The 12,603-nt window shown below is 40.2% G+C and overlaps 2 protein-coding genes across 13 annotated transcripts in view; both read right to left on the reverse strand.

The window, feature by feature from the left end:
• Window positions 1–1,360, reverse strand: part of igf2bp2a (insulin-like growth factor 2 mRNA binding protein 2a) — a 54,917-nt gene extending 53,557 nt beyond the window's left edge. The window contains exon 1 of one of the 4 annotated variants that reach the window (XM_019352867.2): window positions 819–1,360. In XM_019352867.2, coding sequence (XP_019208412.1) covers window positions 819–993 — 175 coding nt within the window. In that variant the 5' untranslated portion in view covers window positions 994–1,360. Of the gene's footprint in view, window positions 1–346; window positions 571–818 lie in introns of those variants that run through there. The other 3 variants (XM_003447350.5, XM_003447348.5, XM_019352869.2) reach the window with 3 other exon arrangements.
• Window positions 1,361–5,643: 4,283 nt separating this feature from the next.
• tra2b (transformer 2 beta homolog) lies at window positions 5,644–11,791 on the reverse strand. 9 transcript variants are annotated; one of them, XM_005453034.4, is made up of 10 exons: window positions 11,637–11,791; window positions 9,644–9,873; window positions 9,166–9,311; window positions 8,927–9,080; window positions 7,528–7,687; window positions 7,228–7,416; window positions 7,022–7,137; window positions 6,229–6,351; window positions 6,028–6,098; window positions 5,644–5,937 (listed from the first exon to the last, which is right to left on the reverse strand). In XM_005453034.4, the coding sequence occupies exons 4-10, from the start codon at window positions 8,932–8,934 to the stop codon at window positions 5,927–5,929; spliced, it is 678 nt and encodes a 225-aa protein (XP_005453091.1). In that variant the 5' UTR covers window positions 8,935–9,080; window positions 9,166–9,311; window positions 9,644–9,873; window positions 11,637–11,791; the 3' UTR covers window positions 5,644–5,926. The 9 variants fall into 9 exon arrangements, with proteins under 9 accessions (XP_005453091.1, XP_005453092.1, XP_005453090.1 ...); XM_005453035.4 differs by having other exon boundaries at window positions 9,631–9,873; XM_005453033.4 differs by having other exon boundaries at window positions 9,620–9,873.
• Between the last annotated feature and the right edge of the window lie 812 nt (window positions 11,792–12,603).

Raw genomic sequence — 12,603 nt, forward strand, 5'->3', positions numbered from 1 at the left:
GACTTGTACTCTTTCTATTCTAGGTAGGTGTTTTTCCTAATTCTCCGTGCTGACCCGGCTCGGAGGGTGAATTTGAAGCGCTCTTCGGCGAGGCTTTCAAACACGGCTTTTCGTTACTATTGAGTGGCCTGGCGCAGCACGGAATTAGCGTCTCACCTCGTCCCCCCTCAGCTACCTGTTTATTAGCTCTTTCCTCTGGACCCCCGTGACCCACCTCCAAGACACCTCGTAAAAACATAGCCAGACATCAGAGGAACACGAATCTGACAAGTTTTCCGCGCTCGCTTCGCCGTGCTCTCTTCAATAAAATCAAGATAAAAAATAAGTGAAAAATAATTATGCCTACCCGAACCATCAGACCATCCCATACATTCCAGTGGGTGATTGCAAAGTAGCGCCCCGCACTATCGGAATCCCCAAAATATAGGGTATTGTGCGCGTTAATTGCGTTACGACGACTCGTGCTTTCTTTAGGCAAATGGGCACTAAAGCCCCAAGTGTGTCCTGTGATCGATAATTTATCCAATTTTTGCTGGAGCGTGCATGACTGAGCGTTCATCTAAACTCTGATGGCACACACGGATGTGATCGCAAACACTGTTCCGAGCAACATACACAGACACACACACTCTCTCACACACACATATACATATAGATATAGATATATATGTAAAAGAAATAACACAAGAGCTGCTTAACAGCCTATTTCACATTTCGGACACTCTGACCTATTGTGCTTTTTAAACCTCGTCTTGCAGTTAAACTCGCTGTGAAATTTCCCTGTCACCAGCAGCATCACTTATCAAATCCACACTTACCAGAAAGAGTCTCTATAGCCTTTATGGCCGAGTTCTGATCGGGGAAGTCCACAAAAGCATAGCCGGATTTCAGTAGGACCTGGTCGGCCACTGGCAGCTTCCTCTCCCCAAAGAGCTGCTTCAAGTCCTCGACAGTGACCGAAGGACTTAAATTCCCAACATATAGTTTGTTCATGATCTGAAAGGAAAAATCTCGAAGGGGTATCAGATCTTAGAGTGAGAGAATGGCGATATTCAGAGAAGTAGAAAATTTTTTAAAATAAAATAAAATAGAAAATAGAAAAAAATCTGCTGGGATTAAAAAAAAAAAAAGACGCAGCAATCACCCCCAGGATAGTACTAAGCTATAGGCGACCCCCCGGCACCAACTGGCCCTGGCCAAACTCTTTTAACAGGGACTGAGGGAAAAGTGTCGTCGCTACGACGCTACTCTGGAGCCAACAAGCACCGCCTCTAAATAAAATCTCCCTTAAAATCACAAGAAAAAAATTGTTTGGAGGTGCATGTGGGTTCACTGCTGCTCTCCAAGCACAGAAAGTGCAGTAGGGTATGAAAGTGGCATGATGAGCAGTGGGTACATTCAGCAAAGGGATGGGCTTAAAGGAGGCAGAGGGGTTATATTATCAAATCATAATAAGGGCCGTGCCACGGGTCCCTCCAGGCTGGGGGAGTGAAGAAAGGGAAAAAAAGAGCTACTGTGTGGAAAATCAAGTCGTTGTCACTGCACTTGTCGACTCAAAGAGTGTCACTGATCCCCACAGTTTGCCTTTTATTTATTTATGAGCCACATAAAAATATGGATTTATGGCGGCGTGTAAGCTGTGGGCCCAATCCTCGCCCGTGAACACCTGTTATTACGCATATATTACACTCCAATAAGACCACTTCAGGTAATATTTGTGACTTTGTAAAATCTGACTATAATTATAAAGCTGTAACAAATCAAAAAACAAACACCAACAACAAAAAAGAGAGAATATGAACGCAACTGTCTTAAGTAATACAGAAAGTGAAAGCTTGGCTTGCCTGTACACGTTGTCCTTGCAGGAATAATAGTGAATTAGCTACTTATTACTACTTATATTCATGACTTATACAGCCTTACCAGAGCCCCCTGTTTTGGCACCAATATCTCTTATTGGCTTTTACACTTTTTAATTAAAGGTGGCGACAGTTTCAATTTTTAAGCCTTGAATAGTACCAACAGCACCCGTGCGCAAATTGTAAAAAAGGAGCAAATATTTATTTTAAGCTGCTGATAAGGAGTGAGGGGATCCCAGGCCTTGTGCTGCATGCGCCCTCCATGCGGTGCCACTCAGGCCACTCAGATACATATATATTACCCTACGCATGATGTAGCATCCCGTCTCTTTTGTGTGTGCGCACGAATGGGTGTGTTTGGGAGGGAAGCACGGCTAAGTATGTAAGGCGAATTTCAAACAAAGGCTGAAATGTCAGTGAAAGGTTGTGGCTGCAGTGCTCGTGCATGGATGTGTAGTCTTCTACCTACACTACCGAAGAAGGGGGAGGAGCCTCGTGCTTACAGCAGCTGAGTGTTTCTACATGTGACTGGCCTGTGCCTTGGAACATTACTGCCACCCCACTGTAGTGGAGATAGTGCCAGCAGCAGCAGCAGCAGCAGCAGGATTGACCATCCCTGCCCTGTTTACGTCAGTATGCGAACAGAGGAATGTCCAAACTGTGGCCTATTTACAAAACAAGCTCTTTAGTTACTTTCCTAGGTGACCTGCTAACACAGTTGTCTTGGGTCTCTATGCTTAGAGATCAGAATCACCATTCAAACAAGTCATTAAGTCGCTTTAAACTCATTAATAGCTACTTTATTAATGTTACCACTCCCCATGATCAGTATAGAAGTCATAAAATCACATCCAAGCGCCGCATTTGCATTTCCCCGTGAAAAGCAGGGTTTGTTTACATGTGTTCTTTTTATGTGTTATGCCCAATTAGGTCAGTGTGCTGACAAATCACGCCAGCCACCCAAAAATTATTTCCACTCTGAGGGGAAAATTGAGCTGAGAGTGGAAGGGATGTGACATTTGGGGAACGTGCTGAGAACTGCTGAACAAAACTCACTACACACATACTGCACATGTAGACTTGTGGTAGAATATGGAAATAAATAGGCTTATGCACTTTCCAAGGTGTGGTCACTGGTTGCTGGTGTCTTTTTGCTGGTCTTCCCCTTTTTTTGGTAGTGAAAAAAAAAAAAAATCTTTGTGAATTTTTCTTGTTTCTAACTTGCATTAATTTTTACAGCATCCTTGCCCAACACTGTTTTATTTATCGTTTCTAACATCTTTTACTTTAATTCAAGGTTTAAAGTACTAATTTATAAATTATGGAAGTTACAATGCTCCCTTGCAAAGTATTTAGTTTTATTAATTTCAGCACTACAGCCACAAAAATCCAGAAAATAAACTGTTGAATAGGGTTTGGGGTAAAATAACCATTCAAATCAGAGCTGAATTTAGTGATATTGATATATATATAGTGAATCTAGAGTATTGTTGTATCTTCTGTGTGTCTATTAAAGGGTCAATCTCTTGCTTTGTTGTGCAGTAAACCAAAGTGTAGAGCATCCATTTACTCAGTGAAACTCAAACAGCTGGAGGGCATCAAATACATCAGATACGGTTAATTTTAAGATTTTGAATTTTAAAAAATTGTCAATATCTCCACCGTGGGAATTTAATTCATTTTAACAGTTAATTACCTAAATTCTGGACAAAACCCAAAATAATTTGAGGTGCTTGTACGCGCCACAAATGAAGTCCTTTCACCTCAATGGTCTTGGCGTGAAGCGAGGAATCTCAGAACGGATATTGCAAAGCCTGGACAAATAAAACAAAAATTATCTGCATGGCTTGATCTCACTTGAGATAAGACGGGGAACGTGTTTTTCTAATAATTTGGGTGAACCGACCCTTTGAGTAAAGAAACTGCCTGTTTTTACAAGACATGAGCTCTGCCCCTCCGCCTCCTCCTCTCCTCCCTGGCAAAAAGGGAAAAACTACAATAAGCGAAGAATCCAACAAGTAATTTTTCCATGTAGTGTACTGTATGTCATGGATACAGATTTGGACCATTTGTGACCAGCAGGGGTAGATGTTGGACTTTGCTTTCCTGCAGCTAGGTGCTACTCCAAAGCTCTTGCTTCACCTTGTGGTGAAGGTTTAAACAGTGTGCTTGGTGTAACTGACTTGATTTCACAGCGGCCGTTTAGCTGCATTTAGTCACGGATCCGTTTTCCGTTAAAACCATGTTCAAAAAAATCATAAAGCAGTCCAACAACTCACCTTCTTCTGACATTAAATAAAGTTTTCTATAGCTATACAAGGCGAATCTATTGTGGACAAACCTGCTGTACTACAATTTAGTAACCTTTGACCCTCAACAAAGCAGGCTGGAAAATGATATTGGTATTCTAGTCTTACTGACAACCTGAAGCACTTTACGCTGCCCCCCACATTCATAGTTTTCAGGCTATTCATACAGCACTTTAATCCTGTATCTACAGCCAGTTTAGAAGCACCAATTAACCTGATAGTACTCCAGCTTTTTATGGCATTGGGAAACTGACGAAAAGTTCATGCCTCAAACTCCTATTTATTATCAATCATTAACAATAAAAAAAAGGATCCAAATGTAATTTAATGTTAATAAGGGTCAGTATGATAGCATCAGCGAACTCCTCTTTGTGTATTTTTCTCCTAAGAAGTCATATTCATTTCAAATCGTTCCCCTGGTTGACTTAAAACCTGCAGTTTGCATTGAAGAAGCGATTTATCTGCAAACATTCCCCACTTGCTGTCTAAGTTGTAGTGAAACTTGGAAATTGTGTAATGGAAACCAGAAACAGAGACTATTCACTTTCAGAGTAGAAGTTGTGCATTACTGCTGCAACCAACAGATGTCAAAAGGTCCAACTTTAGGCCATTACACGCCAAGCGTGTTGCAAAAAAGTGACACGAAATCACAGATTTTTCAGTTCTGAATTGGTCAATCCATCCTCTGCCATTTAAGTGGGTTCAGGTTGTGGGTGCAGCAGTCTGAGCAGAGAAACCCAGACTTCCCTCACCCCAGCCCATTTGGGGGGGGGGGGCGGCGTCAGGGTGCATGCCTGGCTACTTGTGATTGCTGTGGTTATCTGTAGTTTGTATGGTAGAAGCTGAATTATCTGCAAACATTCACCATTTGTTGTCCATCCAGGAGGTATCCTAGTCAGATGCCTGAATCACTTCCACTCTTCAAAGGAAACTATCTCTCCCACTTGTATCCGCGACTTCATTCCCAGAGCTTGTGACCATAGGTGAGGGCAGGTACGTAGGGGGACTGGTTAATCGATAGCTTAGCTTCTATACTCAGCTCTCTCTTCACCACAACTGATCTGTTCAGCATCTGCATCACTGTGGATCTCATCCCAATCCACCTGTCAATCTTATGTCCCACTCTTCGCTAAACATGGTCAGCATGAACAGCTGCAGTAAGGAAAGGACTAGGCCTGAGTGATTGAGCTTTTAACAGGAAGCCTAAAATATTTTTGTGTTTCACAATTTAATCAAAGCAGTTTTATTCCTGATGTTATCCTCACCCACTTGACACTATACGAAGCCCTCCAGAAAATTTAACAACTCAAATCAACAGAAACGCCTTGCACTAGATATTTTAAAATTCTGTAGAAAGAACCTGCATCAATATGATAAAGTCAAGGCTTTAATATATTCATGCCAGCATTACAACTGTCTTGCAAATGCAATGGTCTGTTGTAGAAGGCATAAAATGCTGTCAGGAAGGACACGAGTCAAGGTGGGAAAAACAGATCTGCCTTTTAATCTGCTCCACTATACAACAAAAATCTGACATGAGTATAACATTTACAACAGGCGTTCAAAACATGAAAGCACCGCTTCATAAATTATTTATTATACCTAATGTATTTTAAGCAAAAAGATGTTTGATGATTAGAGTAAGAAAGATGTACTCTGAAGTCAATCATATCTCTCTTTACAAAACATAACAAAACAAACCCCCCCCCCCCCAAAAAAATTCTGCACATGTTTGGGAAGATAAGGGGACAGAAGCCTTCAATATCGACCTGTGAAACAAAACAGGGTAATTAAATGACACAATACAACATGCTGGATTCTTCAATAAAAACATCTGATACTTTATCGAAATGACTTACGGGGAGAATAAGACCGTGACCTCGATCGAGACCTGTAAGCGCCTCTGTAGTACGGTGAAGGAGATCGCCTTCTAGGAGGAACAAAGACCGTTTATCATTTTTGTCAGTGTCAGAGGGAGATAAAATAAAGAACAGCAAACCCAAATACGACACGATGAGAATAAATTAACCGCTGATATCCTTTAACAGACCGAGAGTCACCTGTATGATCTGTAGTAGTCCCTGTCATCATAGCGGTCGTATCCACCTCGGTCATATCCACGGTCGTAACCTCGGTCGTAGTCACGTGAATAGCGTCGGGGACCGCTTGGACCGCCTCCTCCGCTACACAAAAACAATAACATAAGATTTTTTAGGCCACACAAAGCGTACATTTGCATTATTTTACTGTTACATTCTCACCTCCATTTAAAAAGATTTAGAAGAAGTTTTTTGGTGCAGAACTATATACCTCTTTTTCACAAAATTCACCTAGCAACTGCCAGAACCCACTTGCTTGCACACTGTTCCCTAGTTACCTGTGGTTATCAGGGGGTCACTGACTAGACTCTAGGGCTGTGTGACCGAGACCTTAGCAACCACTCGCCAAGAGGTTGGAGAAATCATATTTTTCCAAGTGATCACTGATGACCAGTCTCTAAGCCCATGTGGCTCAGGCCTTTCAAGAGGTTATTTGTGTCATTTTTACCATTAAAATCTCTGCGTTTGTTTTAGATTCAACTGGATACAACTTATGATACAGGGACTAATTTTGTAAGAGCCTGTTTCTATTTTTTTTTTCCTTTACTGTTGACTGATTAAATGTTGAATAAAAACACTACTTTTCAGGTTTTGTAACACTAAGAATTTTATTTCAGACGCATTGATGTGTCCATAATTTAGAGCTGTCTTATATTACAAGCATTTTAACTGTGTCGTTGTTTAAAAACATACTTAATTATTATTATTAATTATTATTATTATTATTATTATTCCACACAAAGAGATTGCTTACTATGTGGGCCGGCCCATGTAAATTCCAGGTGTTGGGGTGTGAGGTCTTTTTGTGATGGAGAAGTCCACCCTGATTCTACGCCCGTCCAGCTCCATGCCATTGGCTCGCTCCTTCGCCTGGAAGCAAACATAAATTACACTTGCAGTCCTAGAGGATATTTTAAGTATAGGTGTGGCAGGCGGGTTTATTTATTATTGTTCTTGTACCTCTTTGGCATCATCTGTGTTCTCAAAATACACAAAAGCAAAGCCCCTGGAGCGCCGCGACTGCTGGTCATACACAATGCAGACATCCTCCAGGGGGCCGTATTTGGAGAAGACATCCCTCAGATCCCTCTCTGTGGTGTACAAGCTCAGGCCAAAGACTCCCAGGCAGCAATTCGGATCTGGATTAGCCTGCAAATTTGAACGTTTTCAAGGTTTGGATGTGATCATTTTCTCATAAAAATCATTCATTAAACCAATACATCCTCCGTTTTTAGATATCACACATTGCTAAGCACATACACGGTTGCCAATGTGCCTGCGACGATTGGACATGGGCGAACGGCTGTGGCTTCTGCGCCGACGCTCTCCGCTGTAGGACCTACTGTGAGATCGGTGATGATAGGACCGTGATCGGGAGCGGGATCGGCTGTAGTGTCTCCGTGAGCGGTGGGAATGTGACCTATAGAGAGCGAGAGAAACAAACAACCCATATTCATACGTTCTCTGGCAATTTTCATGTATTTCTACAAATGTACATTTGTCTTTATGGAAATTATAGCGTGGACCAAAGTAAGCATGAAATACTTAAAATAACTGCCAAAACTGTGACGTCAAATTTCTGACAAGGCTTTGTTCACACTGTCGCAGACTTTTGAAAACCGGCGATTTACTTTGGATTCCTGTGCAACTTAAAGTGTTTCTGTCAAAAATACACCTGATGCTATTTTGCTGAATGACAGCGCTGCCCCTGCACCTTACAAACAGAGTAAAAAGTCTCTCTCCTGTGAATGGGGAAACAGAATGCACAAGTCAAATGTTTTATTGGAGGTACTTTAAGCTGCTCCCTTATTTCCCAAGGGGTTGCCACAGTGTGGATTGATCTGCATGTTTGATTTAACATAGCCCTCCTATTTATCCAGGCTTGGGACCACCAATAGGAGTAATAATATTAAAGAGATGAACAGGTGCAATTTTTTGCATGCTTATCCAATAATTTGACACCATCCAGTAGGGATGTTCCTAGCAACTAATTTACTAGTCATTTAAAGGATAAAAATATTTTTTTAATAGCCTAAAAGTAATAAAACAGTCAGAAAACAGGTAGAAGTGCGCACAGTCTAATGGATGAAACACTGCACATACAAATACTGTGTGTGTGTATTTAAGAGCTGTTTGAAACCATTACTCACAGTCTTCTATAACCACATCATATTTAAATGTTGATGAAATGTGTGGCACTTTGCGTCATGTAAAACGCACAATGTCAGATTAATTTGTAGCGTGTGGCTAAACTTAGCAATGCTAGTTAAATGCCAGTTTCCTGTGACGTAGCCAACACACAAGCCTTCCGTTTTTTAAGATCAAAGTACTGCAAAACCCGCCGGCTCGTGCCTCTTTCGTTTGGTAACAACTTCCCGTCACAGAGATTGAGAGTGAGAGTGAGAGATAGAGACAGGCTCTCACCTGCCGGGGCTGCAGACAACTACGTAACATCTGAGACTGAACCGTTAAGTTGTGTTGTGCCTTAATGAAATATGAACATATAGTTTAACTGAATAGTGTTTGTGTTGTCAACCAGCAAGAGCTGCAACATTTAATTCCCCACTGAAAATTTGCACTGAAAGTGTAAATTTTACTTGCATGGTCCAATCTACAGACAATGCCACTGCGTTTGTAGCACAGTGACCAGGACACTCACTCACACATGAAGCAGACATTGGCAGGCAACTTGGAAGTGAAACTCTTGAACTTTTGCAAGATTTGTCAATGGCCAGAGAAACGGAAGAAGATGTCAGCTCCACAGAGAAGTCCCCTGTCTGGGTTTGAACCCAAGATTCTCTTGCTGTGAAGCCCTGAACGGGGTGGGTATAAGATGAAAGTGGCAATAATGAGTCTGTTTATTGATAGTAGAGAATTGTATGCCAGAGTATTACTTACCAAGATTTTGACCTTGACCGAGAGCGAGATTTGGAGCGGGAGCGGTGGGAGCCTCCTTTTGAGTGGGCAGGGGATCGAGCTGGGGACTGGCTCCCCGACTTCCCAGAGCCCCGTGGGCTCACGCTCCTGGATGCAGAGCGAGACTCCTGAACGAACCACACACATTTTTTATCAGCACCAATGAAGTGATCAACACATACATTTGCCAAAATATCACTGTGTATTTAAGAATTAAGACTATCCTGTGAGGAGTACAGGAAGGAAACTGAATTTAGGGTTGTGAAATAGGAGTGCTGTGTAGCCATGGATAATATGACATCAATATGTTTACATTAATAAGTTGTTAAATAGTGGGAAAAAAAGAAAATTGTCAGTTGTGAGATAAAATTGCAATGAATTAAAATAATGTGTGTGTATTGAATAAGAAGAACATGCACGCATTTGACAAACAGACCAGAAATTTACTTAGCGCAGTGACCTTATCCAGATTACTTCCTTAACTTCATTTCTGTAACTTCATTACTTGACATTATTCTTCTTTCTTCAATTGTCTTACTTCTTCTTACTTCCCCATCTCTCACACACTGCCCATACTTCTTCCCTCCTCATGTTTTAGCATGCATTCAACAATTCAGCTTCACACATCTGAGCTTCATATTATTGAAAATAAAGTGGACTTCTTCCGTATTTTCTTCGTCCAACCTTAACCTTTATGAAAAAGAAAAGGATGAAGAATATATGACTGCAATTAAAACTGCATGGTAATTCAACTTTTAATGTGGTATTATTATTATTTTTATGAGCTAATGACATTAATGGGAATGTTAAAGACCACATTATACATACTGTCAGTGTTTTTATTAATATTCACGCTCAGTGGTTTTGCTTTCACTTTTGTGTTTTTCTGGCCACTTTTCCTAAGAACTTCCTCAAAAAATATTTGGAATAATTGAGAGGTAAAACCGGGTGTGATCATTTTTTTAAAATTGCAACTAAAACTGAAGGGTAAGGATGTGAAGGTAACTTCTTGTGATTCCCTTTGCCTTCCTTTAACAATATATTTTCCCAAATGAACCCTGCTTACATAATTTCTGACAAATGGCCTTTAAGTCACCATAGTGTTGATCAAACCACTGACTGTGAATATTTTATAATCAAAATTAAAACCTACCAACATTGTCAAGTGGATAACTCAAAAATAAAGTCTAAAATTTGCTCCAACGACCTCAAGATGTAGCAGCCACTCATTTGTACTGAGCAGCACTTAAAACCTGTTCTGGAAATGCAAAGACAGAAAACTGTTGCTATCTGTTACTATTACATAATATATTGAAAACCTTAAAGATTAAATATTTTTTTAAAAAGAAATCCAATAAGAGGCAAAAAACTTGTTAGTTAAGCAACAAGCACCTAGCATCTTGCAGGAACTAATACAAACCAGTTTGAAATATGGGTTTACATGCAGAAAATAAATCCGTCACTTCTTTTTTCTTAATCTGCCATTTGCCCTCCCACATATATTTAATAACATGGGAACACAGGGCATATCACACACCCATTAAACAGACAGAGGCATTCAGGAGCTGTGCAAGCTGAGGGGATATTAAACAGTTCACTACAGGAAGGATATTACTGCACACAGGTCAGTCAGCCCAGCAGGTATTAATCAAACTTATCCACAATGCTGGTGCTTGTGGCGTATCAGCTTTAACAGTTTTAAGATGGTGTGGGAGGGCTGCATGAGTTAATAAAAATGAATTTTAAAAAAAGGTCAAATCTTGAGGTCGTTAGTTTTGTTTTAAATTGCTGTTGTGCCTAAGAACTAAAGAAATCCACAATGACATTCAAAGATTAATAACCAGCAGACGTAACATGATATAATTCAATCCGGGGAACAGGGGGGGGGAACAAAACAACAACAAAAACAAACAAACGAACAAACAACAACAACAACAACAACAACAACAACAAACACAGCTAAAATATAACAAATTCGTTAGGCAAATGTCCTCCACTGAATCCACGTCGACATGAAATATTTCATTTGGTTTCTATGCACAATAATCAGACGAATCAGACGAAGACGAAGAAGCTAAAATTCACATGAAAATTACTGAGTTTTAACCATTTAAAAACGTTATTAAAATGTTTGCCGACATTGCAGTGTTTTCTGTGCAAACCCCGGCTCGTAAACAAAAAAGCACCAGGCCTACCGTTCATCTATAAGCTAGCCTTAGCCAGCTAGCTAAAGATGAACTAAAAACTCGTACTTGCGCATAAAATCGCCTTTTATTGTTAAAATTTGTGCAATTTATTTTCTTTCTAAAACCCAGCTTTCGACCAAAGAGTTGTGCCAACAAGGTCAGCTGGGTAGTACTAGCCAACAAAATATGAATAAGGCTGTTACCGTTGCAAACCCAATGATTTAAAATGTTTAATGCATTACAAACGGTAATAAAATTTATACGTACCCGGCCTTTGTCGTTATCGCTCATTTTTGAAATTTAATATATTGTTGACAGATACTCTACACTGGTGATAACCAACCAATCTACACTACACAGTTTCAGTGTGTGAGACTCTAGCTCCACCCCCAGGTCTGCATCTAGAAAGATCCAGCAGTCTCGGGGCTGGCTCTCGCGTTTTTACGTGCCCAACACGAGATTTGGTTACTTGTAGAATTTCCCCCAAGGGGCCACATGAGAAACTCGGAGTGTTGTGAAACAAGCTGAACTCAATTCTGCACGATGTTAATTTTGATCTCTTTTAAAACTGGTACTGGTAGGAGTAGATGTAATAGTTAGGCAATGAAAATGTGAAATAGGCACAGCAAATATGCCAACATTTTTATCACAATTTAATCCAAAAACAACAGTAAACTTTTAACTTTATACCAAGTCCTGTTGCTATTTTTCTTGTAGTTTAGTTTCTTCATCAGCACTTTTTCAGTTCTTTTATTTTCTTTCATTTCTTCTGTGAGAGACATATAGTCTGTTTTATACAATGCCAGCAAATAGAAAAACTGTGTAACAGAAGTTGAATAAAAAAACAAAACAAACACACATACAACTGAAATAGAAAAATACAAATAAAACAAAAGCTCACAAAACACAATGGAAGTGATTGAGGGAGACAGTAATGTGACAAAACAACTGGGGAAGTGAAAGAAACCGAAACATGCAAACTCTTCACTAATCCTTATTAAGGAAATACAAGTATACACATTCCCCGGAAATTTATTCGATATACCTGGTCAACTGCTCTCTAATGGAAATATGTAATCAATTAGTGGCACAACAGCAACTCAAAACATGTAGGCAAGTAGACATGGCAAAGACAACTTTCTGAAATTCAAACTGAGCATCAGAATGGATAAGATAAGATAATTTAAGTGACTTTGAATGCAACGTGGTTGTTGGTGCCAGATGAGCTGATTTT

This window comes from Oreochromis niloticus, linkage group LG16, assembly GCF_001858045.2.
Source record: "Oreochromis niloticus isolate F11D_XX linkage group LG16, O_niloticus_UMD_NMBU, whole genome shotgun sequence".
Taxonomy (NCBI): Eukaryota; Metazoa; Chordata; class Actinopteri; order Cichliformes; family Cichlidae; genus Oreochromis; species Oreochromis niloticus.